This window comes from Camelus bactrianus, chromosome 10 (assembly GCF_048773025.1).
Source record: "Camelus bactrianus isolate YW-2024 breed Bactrian camel chromosome 10, ASM4877302v1, whole genome shotgun sequence".
Classification (NCBI taxonomy): domain Eukaryota; kingdom Metazoa; phylum Chordata; class Mammalia; order Artiodactyla; family Camelidae; genus Camelus; species Camelus bactrianus.
The window spans coordinates 10,593,637-10,611,279 of record NC_133548.1 but is presented as its reverse complement, the minus strand read 5'-3'; the positions used below and the strand labels follow the sequence as shown (position 1 = coordinate 10,611,279).

The window sequence follows — 17,643 nt, the reverse complement described above, 5'->3', positions numbered from 1 at the left end:
AAAGTATATGGATGTGCCCAGCACAGGGCCTGACATACAGTCAGTGTGTCTTCAGTAAGTCTGAGTTCTCATCACCATTCTGCTTCCCAGTTCATTTGTGAATAAGTAGACTACAAAGTCTATTTCTATTAACTACTATATATAAAAATAGATAAAAAAACCAAATCTCTCTGTATAGCACGGGGAACTATATTCAATATCTTGTAATAACCTTTAATGAAAACGAATATATGTATATATATATGCATGACTGGGACATTATGCTGTGCACCAGAAACTGACACACTGTCACTGACAATACTTCAACAATAATTTTTTTAAAAAGACTATAAGAAAAACAAAGTCTATTTCATAGAATGTGGTCTGGAAATATTCTTGAAATTGGGTTAAAGTGCATTCCAGATAATGGGGACTTGGGGAAATGAAAAGACTTCCTTCTGTGTGTGTCTGCGGAACACACCCAGCACATCCTGCAGGATACAGCTGAGTAGGAAATCACTCTTGTCATAAAACTTGCCTTTTGGACTGGTTCCAGCAAGTTGGTGACCCCTGGTTATTTGCTGAGGACTGATCTTGTGAATCACAGCTTGGTCAGAGAGGCATTTGCAAGGTGTAGATGTGGTCACAAGACCAGGATGTTTTCAAAATGTGCTTTGCACTGTGAAACTCACATTGTTTCTCCAGCCTCTCCGTTGTTACAGAACAGAACTGGCCCTTGGGTTTTCAGGCCTCCTTGGCTGGCTAGGTCAGGGTCTAGTAAATCATAAACCTCAGATTTTTGTCTAATTAGTGGTTGTCTGTTTTTTCCTGGGACCTCTTTGTTCACTTGGCAGAGAGAGCAAAGCTTCAGAAGAAACAGAACCTACCTAAGGGGGCAGAGCTGAGAGATGGAGTCTGTTCTGATTGTCTATTGCTATATAACAGTTAGTGGTATCAAACATCCATTTTATAACACCGATGGAGTCTGTGGATTAGGAATTCAGACAGGGCCCGGTGGAGGTGGGTTATTTTTGCTCCACAATTTCTGGGGCCTTCATTGGGAACACTTGAACAGCCAGAGTCTAGAATCTCAGAGACTTCTTTATCCTTTATTCTCACATCTGATGCCTGGACCAGGGTGTACTTGACCTCTTTCTGTGGCTTGGGCTTCTCAGCATGACCAGTCCTGGGCCGTCGGCTTGGTACAGGAGGCTCAGGGCTCCAGGACAAGTGCTGGGGCTGTGGAAGTCATACAGCCCACGACTGTACTGACGCTATTGTCGCCAGGTTCAAGAGAGCAACACACAGATAGCACTTCTCAGTGAGAGGAGCTCTGAAGGGTCTGGGCCATGCTTTAAAATCACCAGAGCCACAGCTCCACATGGCATCACCTATGCCAGCATGGCGGGCAGCAAGAAAGGGGGCAGCTAGAAAAGTTCAAAAACCCCTTTAACGGCACAGCCACTATGGAAAACTGTGTGGAGATTCCTTAAAAAACTAAAAATAGACTTACCATATGATCCAGCAATCCCACTCCTGGGTATATATCCAGAGGGCACTCTAATTTAAAAAGACACATGCACCCCAATGTTCATAGCAGCACCATTTACAACAGCCAAGACATGGAAGCAACCTAAATGTCCATCAACAGATGACTGGATAAAGAAGATGTGGTATATTTATACAATGGAATACTACTCAGCCATAAAAAAAGAACGAAATAATGAATAATGGATGGACCTACAGATTATCATATAGAGAAAGACAAATATCATATGATATCACTTATATGTGGAATCTAAAAAAAATAACCCAAATGAACTTATTTACAAAACAAAGAGATCCACACACATAGAAAACAGACTTACGGTTACCAAAGCGGAATTGGGGGGAGGGATAAATTAGGAGTTTGAGATTAGCTGATACAAACTACTATATATAAAATAGATAAACAACAAGGACCTACTGTGTAGCACAGGGAACTGTACTCAATATCTTATAATAACCTATAATGAAAAAGAGTATGTGTATGTATGTATGACTGAATCACTATGCTGTACACCAGAAACTAACACATTGTAAATACACTGTACTTCAATAAAAAAATGATCCTTTGATCAGGGAGGAAAACTACCCAAATCCTCCATGCTGACTTCCGCTGTGGCCGATCTGCTGGTAGTGGATCACATGTCCAAGGCCACTCTGAGCTGGAAGGGAGACCAGGAAAGTGAGAACTTAGCAAAGGGACAGGATTGTCAGGGTTGCCATAGAACCGACCCTGGTTCCTCGTCTGGGGCTGACGGCAGGATGAGATGCACAGAGACTTTTATGATCAAATACATTTGAGAAATGCTTCCTACTCTTTTCCTCCCATGGAGGTTTAAAATGCACACGAACCTGATAACGACTCTAAGAGGTCCTATAATAAAGAAACGTGGTTAACTTGCCTATCTCGGCATTTATGTTTTCACAGAACCCTTTCTGTTAATGAGGATGAATGAGCACATCTCAGAAAATGCTCTTATGAGGTTTTCTTTTTTGGATGTGGCAATGGGGTTTGAATCTAACAGATGCTTGGGTTCAGACTTGAGTTTTGCCTCTTTGTATATATAGCCTTGAGCCACTTCCTCTATCTTTGAGTGGCAGTGTTCTCATGTATAAAAAGGAGGTAGTGAGGGTGACTTCACAGACACAGTGAAAGGCGTGTTTCTGATACAGGTCTATGTTACATCCATTTTAAGTCTTAAATGTATCATTGTCAGTGTACTTAACCCCAGACAAACATACAGAAAAGTAGCTCTTGAGCCTTCAGATTCAGTACTTGCAGGTTTCCTGCCAGTCCTGCCACCCCCACCCCGCCGCCACCCCCATTCTTTGGTTATCTGGCAAGTGCACAAAAGGAAGTTAATTGCATGTACTGCTACCATGAAATACTCAGAAAGTCACCTTTGAGAAAAGCCAGCCCTTCCAAGAAAAAACCAAGACACAAAGTTCAAAAGAAAGAAAGAAAGAAAAAAGGCTCTGTGAGTGGCCATTTGCCCATCCTGAGGTCCTGAAGGGGCTCTGTGGTGATCTGGTGAACTGACTAAATTACTAGGTTACTAAATCAAAATCAAAATGCCCATGGTGCCGGTGTGGCCCGTGCTTTTGAAGAGGGAGCCACGGCGGAACTTTCCATGTCCCCGCAGCAGCGTCCTGGGAGGGTGTTCCATCTGGGAACGAGCGGCGCCGGGAAGTGCTTCCTGATACGCACCCCGTGCAGTCAGGAACCTTAGAAATGGGCAGAAACAGCCCATGGCTCGAGCTCCTGGGTCTTGAGCATCTGAGGCAGTCAGCTCGTTAGAGGCATTTCCCCAGATCGTGTGTCCAGGAGAAGCTCAGGCTTCTCCCGAGATGGTCATTACTTACACTACCTTTTCTCTCTTCTTCTCTTCCTCTTTCTTCCTTTTATGTTTCTCCCTTTGTTTCTCACTCTCTAGGTTTGTTCTCTCCCTTTCACCTCTTTTCTTTCCTTCTTTCCTTTTCCCTCTCTCCCATCCTCACTCTCTGCTGTTCCCCTTTCAGAGGAGCTGAAAGTCTGCCTGATAAAGGTTTTTGGACCCTTCCCTCTGATTATTCCTCATGGGTTTTCCCGACTCTGCCTGATTGTGGCCAGAATTGTCCCATCCAAGGTGAACAGATGGCTTCCTCTCAGGGAGCAAAGAGGATGGATCTTCAATGACTGCTCTGTTGACATTAGTCTGTCTGACTGTGGATGGAAAGGGTACTCCCTGGGCTGACTGGTCCTCAGAAAGCTTTTCTAGTCCCCAGCATCTTCTGCAGATCCAGAAGGTGGACAGGGCGCTCTGCTGATTTTTCATCTCAGTCATGGATCTATTCTCCCTCTTCGTGACAAAGGCTGTTGTCTTTCTAACTCTAGATTGAGGAAACTCGACTCAACATTGACAAGATCTCAGAGCACGTGGAGGAAGCTAAGAAGCTCTACAGTATCATTCTGTCTGCACCCATTCCAGAGCCAAGTGAGTATTTACTGAGAAGCAAATTGCCCAACAGTGACCCTTGGCCACTGGAGCCGAGCCTTGGTTTCCTCCCTCTGTGAACAGTAGGGGAAGGGATGTATTATCTTCCGTGCCATTTCAGCTCCCATCCTCCTCCCTCTCTGAGCTCACACTGCCCCGCTGCTGATGGCTCTTCTCTTCCTGGTCCCACCTGACCCTTTTAGCCAAACTTCCCTCTAGTTCCTTGCTCTCATGACTGACAGTGACTCTCACTGCTTCTCACATACCTCATCTTGGTTCCCCCGCTGCACTTGTGCTGTTTCCTCTGCCTGAAATGTTTTCCCAGTCCTCCCCACACCCTTTTTATTTCCACAAGGTATTTTCATGCTGTAGGTCTGGGATGGGGTGCCTAGAAAAAATGCCTTTTCAAAACGAGCTCTGTGTGATTCTAATGACGGACGTCTGGGGAGCCCACCAGGATATGCACTGCTCTGGGCAGTGGGTGCCGGAGGAAGCGCCCCACCCACTCTGTTGACTGTTGTAGCTGACTAAGCCATCTGTCTTCCGTGATTCTTTGTGTACCCAGAAACCAAGGATGACCTGGAGCAGCTCACAACTGAGATCAAGAAAAGAGCCAACAATGTCCGGAACAAACTGAAAAGTAAGAAGGGAACACGGAGAATGGGAAGCCCCCCCCCGCCCGGGAAGCCCCCGGCCCCCCCATCTCACTTCCACGGGGTCCCACCTTCTGGACTGAAACTCTTCCCGCTGGGAGTGACACCACTCGTGGCATCTGGGCTTATGGTCTGAGCAGTGTCCCCAGAATGAACTATGAGAGCCCCAGAAATTTTACCTGCCCTTGAGTCATGACTGTGGTTGAGAGAGTCTGGACTTGAAGTTGGGAGATGGGAATGAAAGTGTGCTGTCAGGTACTGAACACTTGTGTGACTGACTTTTCTCTTCCGGGTCCCGTTTCCCTAGCACCTATGTACATTTGAACTGTGATGTGAGAGATACGTGGATGCCAGCTGGGTTCTTCAGTCTACAGACATTTCTTGGGGGCCGGGGGTATATCTCCCTCCTGTTACTCCCACCCTGCAGTTTAGGGCATTGTTCAGTGAAGCCACTGTCACAGAGTCCGTTCCTCTGGGGGCCCAGAGGGTTTCTCAGTTCCATGGCCCTGGTCTGCACTCTTGCCCCACTGTATTTGCTATTGGTCAGAGAGTGAAAGCAGTGTTGCTCAGCCTCATTTATCACTTCTTCCCCCAAGACAGACTGTACTGCCTGTCTTCACGGGGGTGGAGCTGGAGGTCATTAGTGGCAGCCTCCAATCAGAGCAGTGATCGTGCGCCCGCTACGGAACCAAGCACTCCTTGTGTGTTCTCATGTCATTTTCATGTCGCTTTTGTGAGGAGGGCACCGAGATTTATTCTGTTTTACAGACGAGAAGACGGGAACACTAAGAGAGGTTAAGTGGCTTTTCCAAGGTTACATAGCTAGTAAGTGGCAGGGCAAGGATTTGAGCCCGAGTCTGTTGGCAACAGAGACTCATGCTGTTACCCCTGTGCTGAGATGTATTTGGGGAGACCTGTGTCCAGTTCTGAGTGGTGTGTGAGTCCTGAGGCTCATGTGTGAGCTGATCTTCTGAGACTGGGTCTGCCTGCCGTTACGTCTCCTGGGCCAGGTGTGTGAGCATGAGATGAGGTCGAGCTGAACAGCCTGTGTCTTGGAGGAGAGGAGCTGGTGTGTAGCTAGAATCACCTTCTCTCCTCTCCAGGCATGGAGAGGCATATTGAAGAAGATGAGGTCCGGTCGTCAGCAGACCTTCGGATTCGGAAATCCCAGGTGAGATTTCCCTGGTCCAACAACCGTCTAGCCCCGTCTTTACATTTCTTTGTTTTTCTTAGCTGTGGAGTCTTTTAAATTTTTTTAAAGATGTTTATTGAAATATCGTTGATTTATAATATTGTTAGTTTTAGGTGTACAGCAAAGTGATTTGGTTATCTACATACTATATATATATTTCTTAAGACTTTTTTCCATTATAGGTTATTACAAGATACTGAATATAGTTCCCTGTGCTATACAGTAAACCGTTGTTGTTCATCTATTTAATATATAGTAGTGTGTATCTGTTAATCCCATACTCCTAAGTTTTTCCTCCCCAACCCCTTGCCCCTTTGGTAATCATAAATTTCTTTTCTATGTCTGTGAATCTGTTTCTGTTTTTGTAAATAAGTTGATTGTATTTTTTTTTTAGATTCCACATATAAGTGATATAATATTTGCCTTTCTCTGTCTAACTTACTTCATTTAGTATGATAATCTCTAGGTCCATCGTGTTGCTGCAAATGGCAATATTTCATTCTTTTTAATGGCTGAGTAATATTCGTGTGTGTGTGTGTGTGTGTCTTTATCCAGTCATCTGTTGATGGACATTTAGGTTGCTTCCATGTCTTGGCTATTGTAAATAGTGCTGCTGTGAACATTGGGGTGCATGTATCTTTTTTGAATTAGAATTTTCATCTTTTCCACCTGGAAAAATGCCTAGGAGTGGGACTGTTGAATCATATGGTAGCTCTACTTTTAGTTTTTTAAGGAACCTCCATACTGTTTTGCACAGTAGCTGCACCGATTTACATTCCTACCAATAGTGTAGGAGGGTTCCCCTTTCTAGTTATAGAGTTAAAAACAAGACAAAAAAAACCCTCAACTTATTTGGAACTCAGTTTGAGAACAGGTAGGGGGTGCAGCGCAGGCTGAAGCAGGGAACAGGGGCCGAGCCCAGCTCTGGGGGCCCCTCTTTCACTCGCTCCTCTAAGGAAGCCCCTGAGGCTCCCCGAGCACAGGTTAGGGTTTAGTGTGCCTCCCTGGTTCACAGGTGAGGAAACTGAAGTCTCTCCAGTGGTTGTTGGTCCTTAGTTCTCCAGTTTGGAGTCAGGCTGTTTGGTGGTCATCAAAGATATGATCCTTGTCCTTGAAGAACTGGCACGATGTTTAGGTGGCACAAGGAAACTATGACATAAAACCAACAGGAGAGCAGCAAAGGAAGACGTGATCCGATGCACATGCTCTTAGCACCTGGAGATGTCAGGAAGAGAAAAGGAATATATGACTGAAATATTTATGCTGTACACCAGAAATTGACATGACATTGTAAACCAACCTCAGTTTAAAAAATAGAAAAGAAAGCAGGACCTTTGAGATTCAGAGAGTATCTCCTTGGGCCTCACAATTACTGTATGGGTTCAGAAGGACAGGTAAACAGATGCTGAAAACGTGCTTTGGAAAGGTCAGCAGACATTCTCAGTGGTCCGGAAAACCAAAAAGTTAGGAAACCAAGAGGTTGAGTCTTGTGCCCGGTCTTCTGGCTCCAGGCCTGACGCCGGGGACGAGGCTCTGTGGGGTGGGGGTTCTACAAGAATTAGGACCTTCGCCTCCCTCCCCGCCGGGGGGCTTTCAGCGTTTGACCTTGTCCCCGCAGCACTCCGTCCTCTCCCGGAAGTTCGTGGAGGTGATGACCAAATACAACGAGGCGCAGGTGGACTTCCGTGAACGCAGCAAAGGGCGGATCCAGCGGCAGCTCGAAATCAGTGGGTGTTTGAAGTCGGGCGTGGCCCCGCCCCCTTTCCTGCCACGTGCTGGCCCCGCCCAAGCTGGGAGGCCTGGGGAGGAGCAGGGGCGGCCCCTTCGGTGGCTTCTGCCGTGTGTTTTGAGCCCAAGCCGAGGACCAGCGAGCCTCACAGCCCTGGCGCATCCTTAGACTGAAAGGCAGCACTGCTGATCGGGCCCAAGTCATTCTGCTGCTGTTGGAGCCAGAGTTCCCTCCCCCGTGGAGGGAAACACTTGCTCCACAGATGCCCTCCTCAGGACTCATGCCATCTTTGGCTGTCTGTCTGATAGCAAAGAACATTTATGAAATCAAAGGTGCGGTGCTGGTTGCCGGGAGAAATAAAGATGTTAATAAAGCTACGCCCTTTATGAATTAGTAACACGGAGTGCCGGGCGCTGCGGGGCGCAATATGCTTTGAGCGCAGGGACCACGTGAGCCAGGATGCAGTCAGAGCAAAGCACGTGTGTTCCGGAGTGGCAGGCTGTCCAGGGCCTGGGAACAGGGGGAGGACTAAATGGACGGAGGGAGGGCTCACCCAGGAAACCGGCTCCTTGTCCAGAGGACCTTGGACTCTGTGACTGAGCGAAGGGGGCCAGTAAACATTCTGAGCCTGGAAGGAATGTAATCTGACTTGTGCTTCAGGAAGGTGATCACTGATAATGTTAAGGATGGATTGGATTAGGGGAGAAGTCTGGAGAAAGGCGAGTCTGGAGGCTGCTGGGGGAGTGGTGGAGAGGCTGTGGTTTTGTAGTGAAGTGACCTTGTTCCTCATTTTCAGGGAACTTTTGAAATGATGTGCTTATATTTGAGGCTCTCCTTCTTTTGTTCTAAAGCCGGCAAAAAAACAACAGATGAGGAGCTGGAGGAGATGCTGGAGAGTGGAAACCCTGCCATCTTCACCTCGGGGGTGAGTGATGGACGTGGAGGTCGGGGGCTCGGGGAACCCCACGGGGGTATGTGTGAGGGCTGTAGGGGGCACAGTGGCTGATGGTCAGTCTCTATGTGGTCTTCTGTACGTAGATCATCGACTCTCAGATTTCCAAGCAAGCCCTCAGCGAGATCGAGGGGCGGCACAAAGACATCGTGAGGCTGGAGAGCAGCATCAAGGAGCTTCACGACATGTTCATGGACATCGCCATGCTGGTGGAGAACCAGGTAACGGCAGTGGGCACCAGCACGAGCGGGCAGCGAGGAAGCCTAGGTTCTCCTGAGAAGGGGGCAGGGGGCCACTGGACAGCCTAGTGGGGTGGGAGAAACACTGGGAACTTGCCTAGTGGAGTAACAGAATGCTAGTAGCCCAGGGAAACGGATGCTTTCCCTTAAGTGCTGACACTTCGGGCCATCTCAGCCTCATCATTTGTGCCTGTTACTTTGGCCCAGAAGTTATTTCTAATTAATATGGGGTTGGATGTGCCCTGTCAAGTACCTGGTTCCCTCCAGCCTCAGGATCCCTGTCTTTTTTTTTTTTTTAATTAAAGATATAGGTTCTTAGTGATGATGCCTTAAAACAGTATCTTGATAGGAACCATTACACTGGTGACAATGAGAACACTGGATCTTTTCCCCAGTTCACAGTGGAAAGTTAGGATTAACAGAGGTTTTTGTGTTTTTCCATTTTTGTTTTTTCTTCTGTGTGTTTTTCCAAAGAAACTTGACACTCTTTTTTTGGTAAGGAATAAGAGCAGACAACAAAACAAAGGAACCACAAAATAATATTTAAAGAAAAACCTGAAACACTCGTGGTGCTTAGCTTCGCAGCCTTTTCTGTCCCGGGTAAACTTGCTCAGGGATGGAAGGCTCCATCACCTGCATATGGTGTTAGTGTCCCCTGGTCACATGGCTCCTGGTTCTTCTGATACAGTTAAGTATACCAGGGGGATGTGCCACTATTACCACGAACTCCCAGGGGCTCTGCCACCTGGAAAGGACCGAAAACTGCTTCCTTTGTAGAAGGAAACCTAACTGAGGCCCGAGCATGGCTTGACTGGTTTTGACATTGGTTCCCTGCTCAGGGATCAGGCACCTTTCCTTCACTCCATTCTGGTCTTTGAGACCACGTCTCCTGTCCCTCCATCCTCCTTCTTCTTTTTTCTCCCCACACTGCCTTCCCGAGGAACTGGCTTGAGAGTCAAGTTATGGTAAGTGTCTGTCTGTCTCTGGCTAGAGAGTTCCGTAAAGTGATGGCTCGGGTTGAAGAAGGTCTGGGTGGGTGAGGGGAATTCCCATCCTCAGATGCCCAGACAGTAATTGGAGAGACCACATTTCCAGCCAGGAAGTAATAGCTGGGAGATGGCTGGGAATCCTACTGAGACCACTGGGTCATAGCCAAGTAGCTTGGGTAAAACAATGTCCATCCCTTCTGGGGTCTGGGAAGATCTTAGAGAAAGTGTCTGTTCCCAGCCTGGGCTGTTTATTGAGCACCTGCTGTGTGCTGGGCACTATTCTACGGTAGTGAACAAACTCAGTTCAGGCGGGATGAACTTGATTCAGCTCTGAATGACCAGGAAGAGGCCAGCATCCTGGTCATGCCCAAAGAGCACAAGACAATTATTTTGGCTTCTCTCCTCGCATTCTTAATTGAAAAAAAAGAAGTGGTGGTGGCATTCTTCAGAAAATACCAGGCCTCTAGACAAGGTGCTCCCGGTGCCCAATGCAGTGCCCCTTACGGGAACGTAATTGAGTGAATGTTTCTGGAATAAGCGACAGCCACGCAGGCCTGGGGGACCGTAGGTAATCGCGCGGAAGGTGGGAAAGTGTGCCCCACGCAAGGCTGTGCGTGAACGTTTCCACGTGCTCCTCTCGGCACTGAGGACGATAGGAAAGAGAAGCCCTTGCTCACAGTAGCTCGGGACTGTCCTGGGCTGGGTTCCTCGGGTGTGACGGGTGCCTGTTCTCTGCAGGGTGAGATGATAGATAACATAGAGTTGAACGTCATGCACACGGTGGATCACGTGGATAAGGCTCGGGATGAAACCAAAAGAGCCCTGAAGTACCAGGGCCAGGCCCGAAAGGTGAGGCTCTCCCGCCGCCCTCGGAGGAGAGCGCCCATCGCGCGCTGTCTCTCGCTCTTTCTCTCTTCCCGCGCCCCATCTCTGTCTCTGCTGCCACCACCTCCTGCATCCGGGGAAAGGGAGCCATGATTGACCGTATTGAGAACAACATGGACCAGTCCGTGGGCTTCGTGGAGCGGGCCGTGGCAGATACCAAAAAGGCCGTCAAGTATCAGAGTGAAGCTCGGAGGGTGAGCCCTTAGTCTCAGCCGGACCGACCTGCCTCTCCTAGCTGTGGTCGTCCCCACCCGTGTCCTCGAGCCCCACCCGTGTCCTCTGCCCTGGCCTCACCCCGGAGCCCCCGTCCACTTTCCCTAGAGAGTAGCTGCCCTGCCTTCCCGTCTGTGCTGTGCATGGATCTGGCCCGCGTGCTCTCTGCCCGAGAACCCACGCGTGAAGGCAGCCCTGCGGCGTGGACGCATCATTGCCCAGGGGTTGCTGCTCATCTCCTGGACGGAGCTCAGGGTCCTTTCCGATGTCACACCTGACTCCTCTGCTCTTTAGAAACCTCGTCATTGTCTTCCCCTCCAGTCGCCCAGGCCCCGCCCCCCTTTATTTCTTTTTTTTCTCTAAGGTGAACCCAGCGGTGCTCGGATTGCTATGTAAACATTATCTCCGGTCTCTTGGAGCACCTGTTGTTTCTACTTTACAGATGAAACAGTTGAGAATCAGGTTAAGTCACTGGCTTCAGGCCACTTAGTAGGCATAGGACCCCAGATTCAAATTCAGATTTCAGTCAGGCTCTTTCCATCACACCATCTCTACTGCCCGCCCCTGCCCCCTTGTGCTGGTGCCCCCTTTGCTTGAGGACTTCTGAGCTCCTCTACCCAGCGGCTGTGGTCGTCCACCCTGGTGGTTTGTGCTTTTTTCAGCCTGCTCTTTTCTATTTCTCTTGGGATCTGATAGATTTGTTCTTCAGTTCTTTCTTTTTCTTCCAACTCTGCCTGTGGCGGGTGCAGGTATCCAGGGAGCTGGGGAGTTATTTTATGTGATGAATCTGGGCTGGCTTGCAAGGGGACCATAATCTTGCTTTCTAACCCATGGTCACTGTGCTGGGTCTGACAGGTGGGGGTGTATTTTGGGGAGGAGATGGGCAGAAATTTGAAAGTAGGATGATGTCAAAAATGTCTCTACACTCCTTGAAAAGGAACAAGCAGTGACTTTATATCTTGGCCCGTCGCTGCTTGGAGACCTGGTGATAGTTGCTCTGTCCATGTGTGTGAGCTGAGAGCTGATGGAAACTCCGTATCTCCACCGCTGGCCTTGCTCGCCCAGAAGTAACTTGAGACACGTAACATGTCCTCATGGAACGTCTTTATGTAGCGGTGTTGGCTTTTTATTTGGAAAGATGCTGCCTGTGTAGAGGCTTTGGAGGGGTGGTTTGGATGACTTCTTAGGGCCGTTTGGTTGTTGGTAATAATGACCTGTTTTTGTTTCTCTTATCCCCCCCTCCAGAAATTGATAATTATCATTGTAGTAGTGGTTGTGTTGCTGGGCATTGTAGCGTTGATTATTGGACTTTCCGTTGGTCTGAAGTAAGGGCGGCCTGCGAGGCCCCTGCGCTGAAATGTAAGTACGTGGAAGGTTCTTGGGGACTGGCTTTGGATTGGCTCCTCTTGGGAATCTAGCCTGTGGCTTCACATTCTGCTTCTTGCCCCTGTGGATTCCGTGGACACGCTGGGTTCTCTAGAACTTTCTGTACCGTGCATTCTTTCCTCTCTGTGACATCCTACTCTCGGGTTCTGGCTGCAGTACCGGGGTTGGGTCTGCTGCTTGTTCTTCTCCTTCGGGTTTTGTCCCCACTCCTTGTCCTGTAACATGTTTCCCCACCGCTCCTGCTTTTCTGAGCGCCTCATGTTCACTGCCCTCCCCGGCGAGCACGCTCCTGAGCGGGGGACAGTCAGTGACTGGGATCTGGGGTTGGTCTTAGTTCTGACTGGCTTTCGAGGATGCCGGGCTTTGTCTTCCGTGTCCTTTTCAGTGTAAACGAAGCTTTGAATTGGGCTCTGGGTCTGCAGGGGTTTCGTTTGTGGCTGACTGGTTGCATCTCGAATGGTAGAACAGCTAACGTTTTTGAGTGTGGAGTTGTGCCAGGCAGTTACTAAACACCTTATCCACATATCATTGAATCCTCTCAACACCTGTCATTGTCCCCGTTTTACAGATGAAGACACTCAGGCTTAGAGAGAAGTAACAGGGCCAAGTTTTAACTCACAGCTAATAGTCAGCCTAGCAGAGTTTTCTGCGTCTTCTCTTTGCAAAACAAGGTAGCCACTTCTCATTGTCTACAGAGTCTAGAGAACCTTAGAGGACACCGACTTTAAAATTTAGGATAGTAACTTCTTGAAAATCTGGTGAAAAGAATAGAGCTGAGCACTGATTCAGGGTTTCACACGTAGAGCAGTAGCATGACCTAGTTACAGGGACTGTTAAGACTTCCGTGACTTCCTAAGTATTATTTTCCTGAAAAATCATAACATGTATTGTTGGAAAAAAAAAACAAACCTATAAAACACAGAAAAGGTGAACAGAATTAACTTTTAAAATTATTGCAGATAGCCTTAAGGCATGTTTGCCCACGCAGACATCGTTTCACATCAGTCAGACTTTAGTTTTGTACCCTGTTATAAAATCATACACATCAGTCCACATCACCTACATCTCTTTATAAATCTGATTTTCAAGACAAGATTGTGACTGTACTGTCAATTCTTTAATGTGGCTCCAATATTGGAGGTTTGTTATTACTGTTTTTGCCAGGACTAACAGTATAATTTATATAGTATCTTTCTCATTCCGGTTTTTCCTTTGTTACAAAGTCATAGAAGTTGGGTTATGGAGGTAACAGATATAAAGACCTGATACAGAGCTGATCCTTCACTTTCTTTTGTGCCTCTTCCTTCCTCCTCCTGCCATATGACTAGAGGGTTTGAAAGTCAGATTATTATAACCCTGAACATTCAACTTCTTGAGACATAAGCAGCGGTGAGGGATCGATCTCTCATAGAACATTAAGTGATTGGTTCTTTTTTCCCCGGCATTTGGACTCTCATGCTTGGTGTTTTTTTGGCTTGTAGTGTTTTGTTCCGACCCTTAACTATCCCGTTGGAAAGGATGTTAACGTTAAGAGAAGTTATAATAGTCAATATCTTTTCCATGTCCTTGGATGAATGGTGTCTTCCAAATTCATAGTGCCCCTTACCATTCCTGACTCTAGGAATTCAGAATGGGGGTGACTCACTTTTTAAAATGAGGAGACTGCTTCATGCGTTGTTTTTAGTTGACTTACCTCGTCTCCAAGACGCTCAGTGCTGGGCCCTGGTGGGTCGCTTACCACAGTGTCTTCCTTATTCCCTAATGAAGTCCAGAGTAACGGGCATGTCGGCCTGGACTCCTCTCTCCCGCCGTGTGACCTGAGGGAGAGAGCTCTCTGAACAGGAGGGAAGGGAGCCAGCCTACGTTTGTGCTCCCTAGTTGTGCACCAGCGACCGCTCTAGCGTAACATCCTCATCATCCACATTGTCGCTGGAGAAGCTCAAAAGCTCAACAAAATGAGAAACTTGCCCAGAACCTGCATAGCTCACAAGTCAGAGCAGCTGTGCCGTGACCCCACCAAGAGAACAGGTGTTTTCCACCAGTGATTGTGCCCCCTCAACGAGTCCTTCCCCTGTGAAGGGCTGTCAAAGACCCAGGGATTTTCCTAATTTTTCCCCCCTCTTGTAACAGGGCTTTCTGTTTCTGGCACAGTGGGATAGTTCATTCCAGGTCCTGTCGTGGGTGTGCCTGCTGGGTTCCTCAGGCTCTGTGTTGACTTTCTGCAGTTACTTCTGATCTTTCCTCTCCGCCTTCTAGGTGTGCGGCTGATTCACTGTCGCTCTTCACCGTCACCCTGAGCAGTGACCAGCTCCTCCTCCCCCTGCCTCTTGTAGAACCCGATTCTGCTCCAGCCTGGCATGGCCACCCTTGTCTTCAGATGGGAACGGACCGGGAATGGCCTTCCTGAGAGAGAGTGGGACCTGTTCCTTTGTTTCCTTGTAACCATCCTTGGACCTGACCCAGCACACAGTCTAGCCCTGGAGGAATCCAGTCTGCCTGCTGCGACCCTGAGTCGTCCTCTGAACCTTCTCCCAGACTGTATGAACCAACCCAGCCTCTCCTTCTCCCCGCTGACGTGTCAAATTATGCCTTGCACTTGGAAAGCCCGTCTGAGACCTTCCCAAGGTGCTGTTTCTACCTCATGGAGTAGTCTTCTCCCCCAAATTGCAATTTTTTAATTTTCATTTTTCAGGGGAGCACCTTTAACAAAGCAAAGGGATTCTTCCAAGTTTGGCAGCAGTAAGGCTTGGCTCTGAGTCTCCTCCCGGCAGGATCCCTGTCCTGAAAATCGGAGGGACTGACCGATGCTGTTTTGCTCTTTGGAGCTGACCTGTCTGAAATTCAGCCTTAAATTAAGCTCTTAGTGTGTACAGCTGGATGGCCAACTTTGATCTGTCTGTGTTGTATTCCCTCATGTTTATTCAGGGGGGCGCCACCATGATATCATCATCTGTCTGAGGCTACAATGGGAAAGCCTGAGGCTGCGGGATATGGTTTCCATGTCTCAGCCTTGGGAACTCGCTGTTTACCATTAGAGTGATGCTTTGCGAAGCCGCTGCCTTGAGGCTAAAAATAACCAGGCACTTAAAATTAGGCCAGGGACAAGGTGCTTGAGTCTCAGGCTCTGGACGTGTTTCAGACTGGTGCGATTATGAGTATTCAGTCATTGCGTGTGTTCCAAGGGAATGCTTATAATCGTGTGTGTGAGGTGTATGGACATATAGGCATGTGTCTCTCAGGAAGGAGGAACCTGGAAGTAGAGGATATTATAACCTCAAAAAACATAACTTGAGCTGTGCTAAAAATGACGTAAGAGACATTTGCTTACCTGCAAGCGAATCCTAGTAGAAACGTGACCTCCCCATGTCACCTAGAGACCCGCTGTTTACTGCACAAGCGCTGGGAGAATCCTGGGTGGGTGGGGTGAGGACTAGGTTGATCCCCATTGGGTTTTTCTGCTTAGCAGACAGAACGTGTGACCAGCTGGGCGCCTCTCCCACCTGCTGCCCGGGCTGGGCTTGTCTGGAGCGCATCCCGCAGCCATTTGATCTCATTCACGTGACCTTTGGGATGTCTTGGCTTCAGGACTGAGTCAGCTGGGGGAGGCCAAGGACTGCTCAGTAGCTCTTCCTGCTGCCAGATTACTGAACTCGGCCGATTTTGTTGCCCCCAGTTCTTGCCATGCAGGAGACAGCAGCCAGGAAGTTTTCAAGTGTAGTGACTGTGTGGAGCCAGTGGTGAGCCCCTTTGATTCTGCTGCTCTCTGCCTCCTGATTGATATTTCATCTCTGACTCACATGCTTTCTAGGATAGGGTGAGGGTGAGCACCCTAGTCCATGCACAGCCCATCGGCTTCCTTTGCAAAGGCCACTGACTCTCAGCCACTGCCAGCACTCGGACAGAGCCAAGGGCACCCCCTCTTGCCCACGGCTATGATGTCGGACACAGGCCTGGCTCCAGCAGTGAGGGCAGACAAGCTCCAATCACAGACCTTTGCTCTCCGGAGATGGAGGCCTGGCTTCTAGATTGGAATACAAGTGAAGGTTTTTTTTGTTGTTTGTATTTTTTTAAATGTAAACTTGATTATTTTATTGCTAATTTAAAAATAAATGACTTTATATTGATCGTGAAACAGTTCTGGCTCTATTTCCCTGTGACACAGTGATTGGCTGCCACCCTGCGGTGGGTTTTGTTTAGGTTTTGGAAAGGGGTTACATTTTTTTAACCATGCGTTTAGATCAGAGGGATCAAAAATTCTGATTTTTGAAGGTGGTTTAACTCTCAAAGAATGCAGTGTGACTGTGTCTGAGTTTTAGATTTCAAGGGCTGGCCCCCAAAGACTTTGGCTTACTCACTGAGAATACCCGGACCCCGAGGGAGATGGGGGTCAGTCTGATGTGAAGCTATCTGGAAGGCGAAACGGCGTACCAAACGTCCTGAGATTGCTGTCGGTCTGATGTTTGATTCTCTCACCGAGAAATGAACTTCTGTTAGCATTCTGGGTTCTAGAAGCCAGATCCATCTCCTGTTCCCATCACACCCTCGTCCATGTCCAGACCCAGCTCTGTCTCCCTCCCTTTGGGACACTCTGCAGTGATGTCGTTTCTCACCTGCTTTTTCTCTCCTTGTCTGGATGAGCAGAAGAAGATCATGATCATGATCTGCTGTGTTATCCTTGCCATCATCTTAGCTTCCACTATTGGGGGCATATTTGCCTGAAAAAACGAAAGGTGAGCCATCTGTGGGGAGGGTCGGGCCCGTTTCCACGCCCTGAGGACTCTTGCGTCCCGAGGGTAGTGTTTGTCACTTGGTGCCCTCATCTGGGTGGGTTGTGCTGCGATTGATAAAGGTTGGGGAAAAGCAAGCAAAGAGGTGTTTCACAGAGAGAAGAATGAGTGAAGACTGAGTCGGTAGTAGGTAGGTGGGGAGACGGAAGGTGGAGACCTGTCCCATAACTAGGTCTGGTGGCAGAAGGAGTTTTTCAGAAAGCTTTGTGTAAGGGTGTCAATTTCCTGCAGCAAAACCTGGGGCTTGTCACGTGGGGAGCGGCTGAAGGAGAAAGTTAGTTATTGCCTTAGAAGCACCCTGAACTCTTTGGAAGAGGGCCACGGTGAACCCGAGTAAATCGTTTCTTCCCTTACGAGGCGAGGACACGTTTCTGCAGCCCTGTGAGCGGCCCCTCTCCCCCTGTAGAAGGGCGTGGTGGTCCTGGCCGCCAGCATTTTGCTGAATAATCTGTGACTCTCTCCGTTTGTGTCACCCTTCAGCCCTCGCAGGTGGATCCTCAGCTGGCACTTGTACCCTCCTCCCACTTCTGGTGCCATCGCCTCTCCACTGCAGACTGCTCAACAGCTTCTCTTCTTTCCGCTCTGAAACCTCTTATGACACAGGACACCAGCCATCTACC

At 48.5% G+C, this 17,643-nt stretch overlaps 1 protein-coding gene across 6 annotated transcripts in view; it reads left to right on the top strand.

The window, feature by feature from the left end:
• STX3 (syntaxin 3) overlaps positions 1 to 16,368 on the top strand; it is a 34,594-nt gene extending 18,226 nt beyond the window's left edge. The window contains exons 3-11 of one of the 6 annotated variants that reach the window (XM_074371968.1): positions 3,899 to 3,998; positions 4,564 to 4,638; positions 5,755 to 5,822; positions 7,462 to 7,570; positions 8,424 to 8,497; positions 8,611 to 8,745; positions 10,721 to 10,831; positions 12,096 to 12,209; positions 14,570 to 16,368. In XM_074371968.1, coding sequence (XP_074228069.1) covers positions 3,899 to 3,998; positions 4,564 to 4,638; positions 5,755 to 5,822; positions 7,462 to 7,570; positions 8,424 to 8,497; positions 8,611 to 8,745; positions 10,721 to 10,831; positions 12,096 to 12,179 — 756 coding nt within the window. In that variant the 3' untranslated portion in view covers positions 12,180 to 12,209; positions 14,570 to 16,368. Of the gene's footprint in view, positions 1 to 3,898; positions 3,999 to 4,563; positions 4,639 to 5,754; positions 5,823 to 7,461; positions 7,571 to 8,423; positions 8,498 to 8,610; positions 8,746 to 10,490; positions 10,832 to 12,095; positions 12,210 to 14,492 lie in introns of those variants that run through there. The other 5 variants (XM_074371967.1, XM_074371966.1, XM_074371965.1 and 2 more) reach the window with 5 other exon arrangements.
• Positions 16,369 to 17,643: the final 1,275 nt, after the last annotated feature.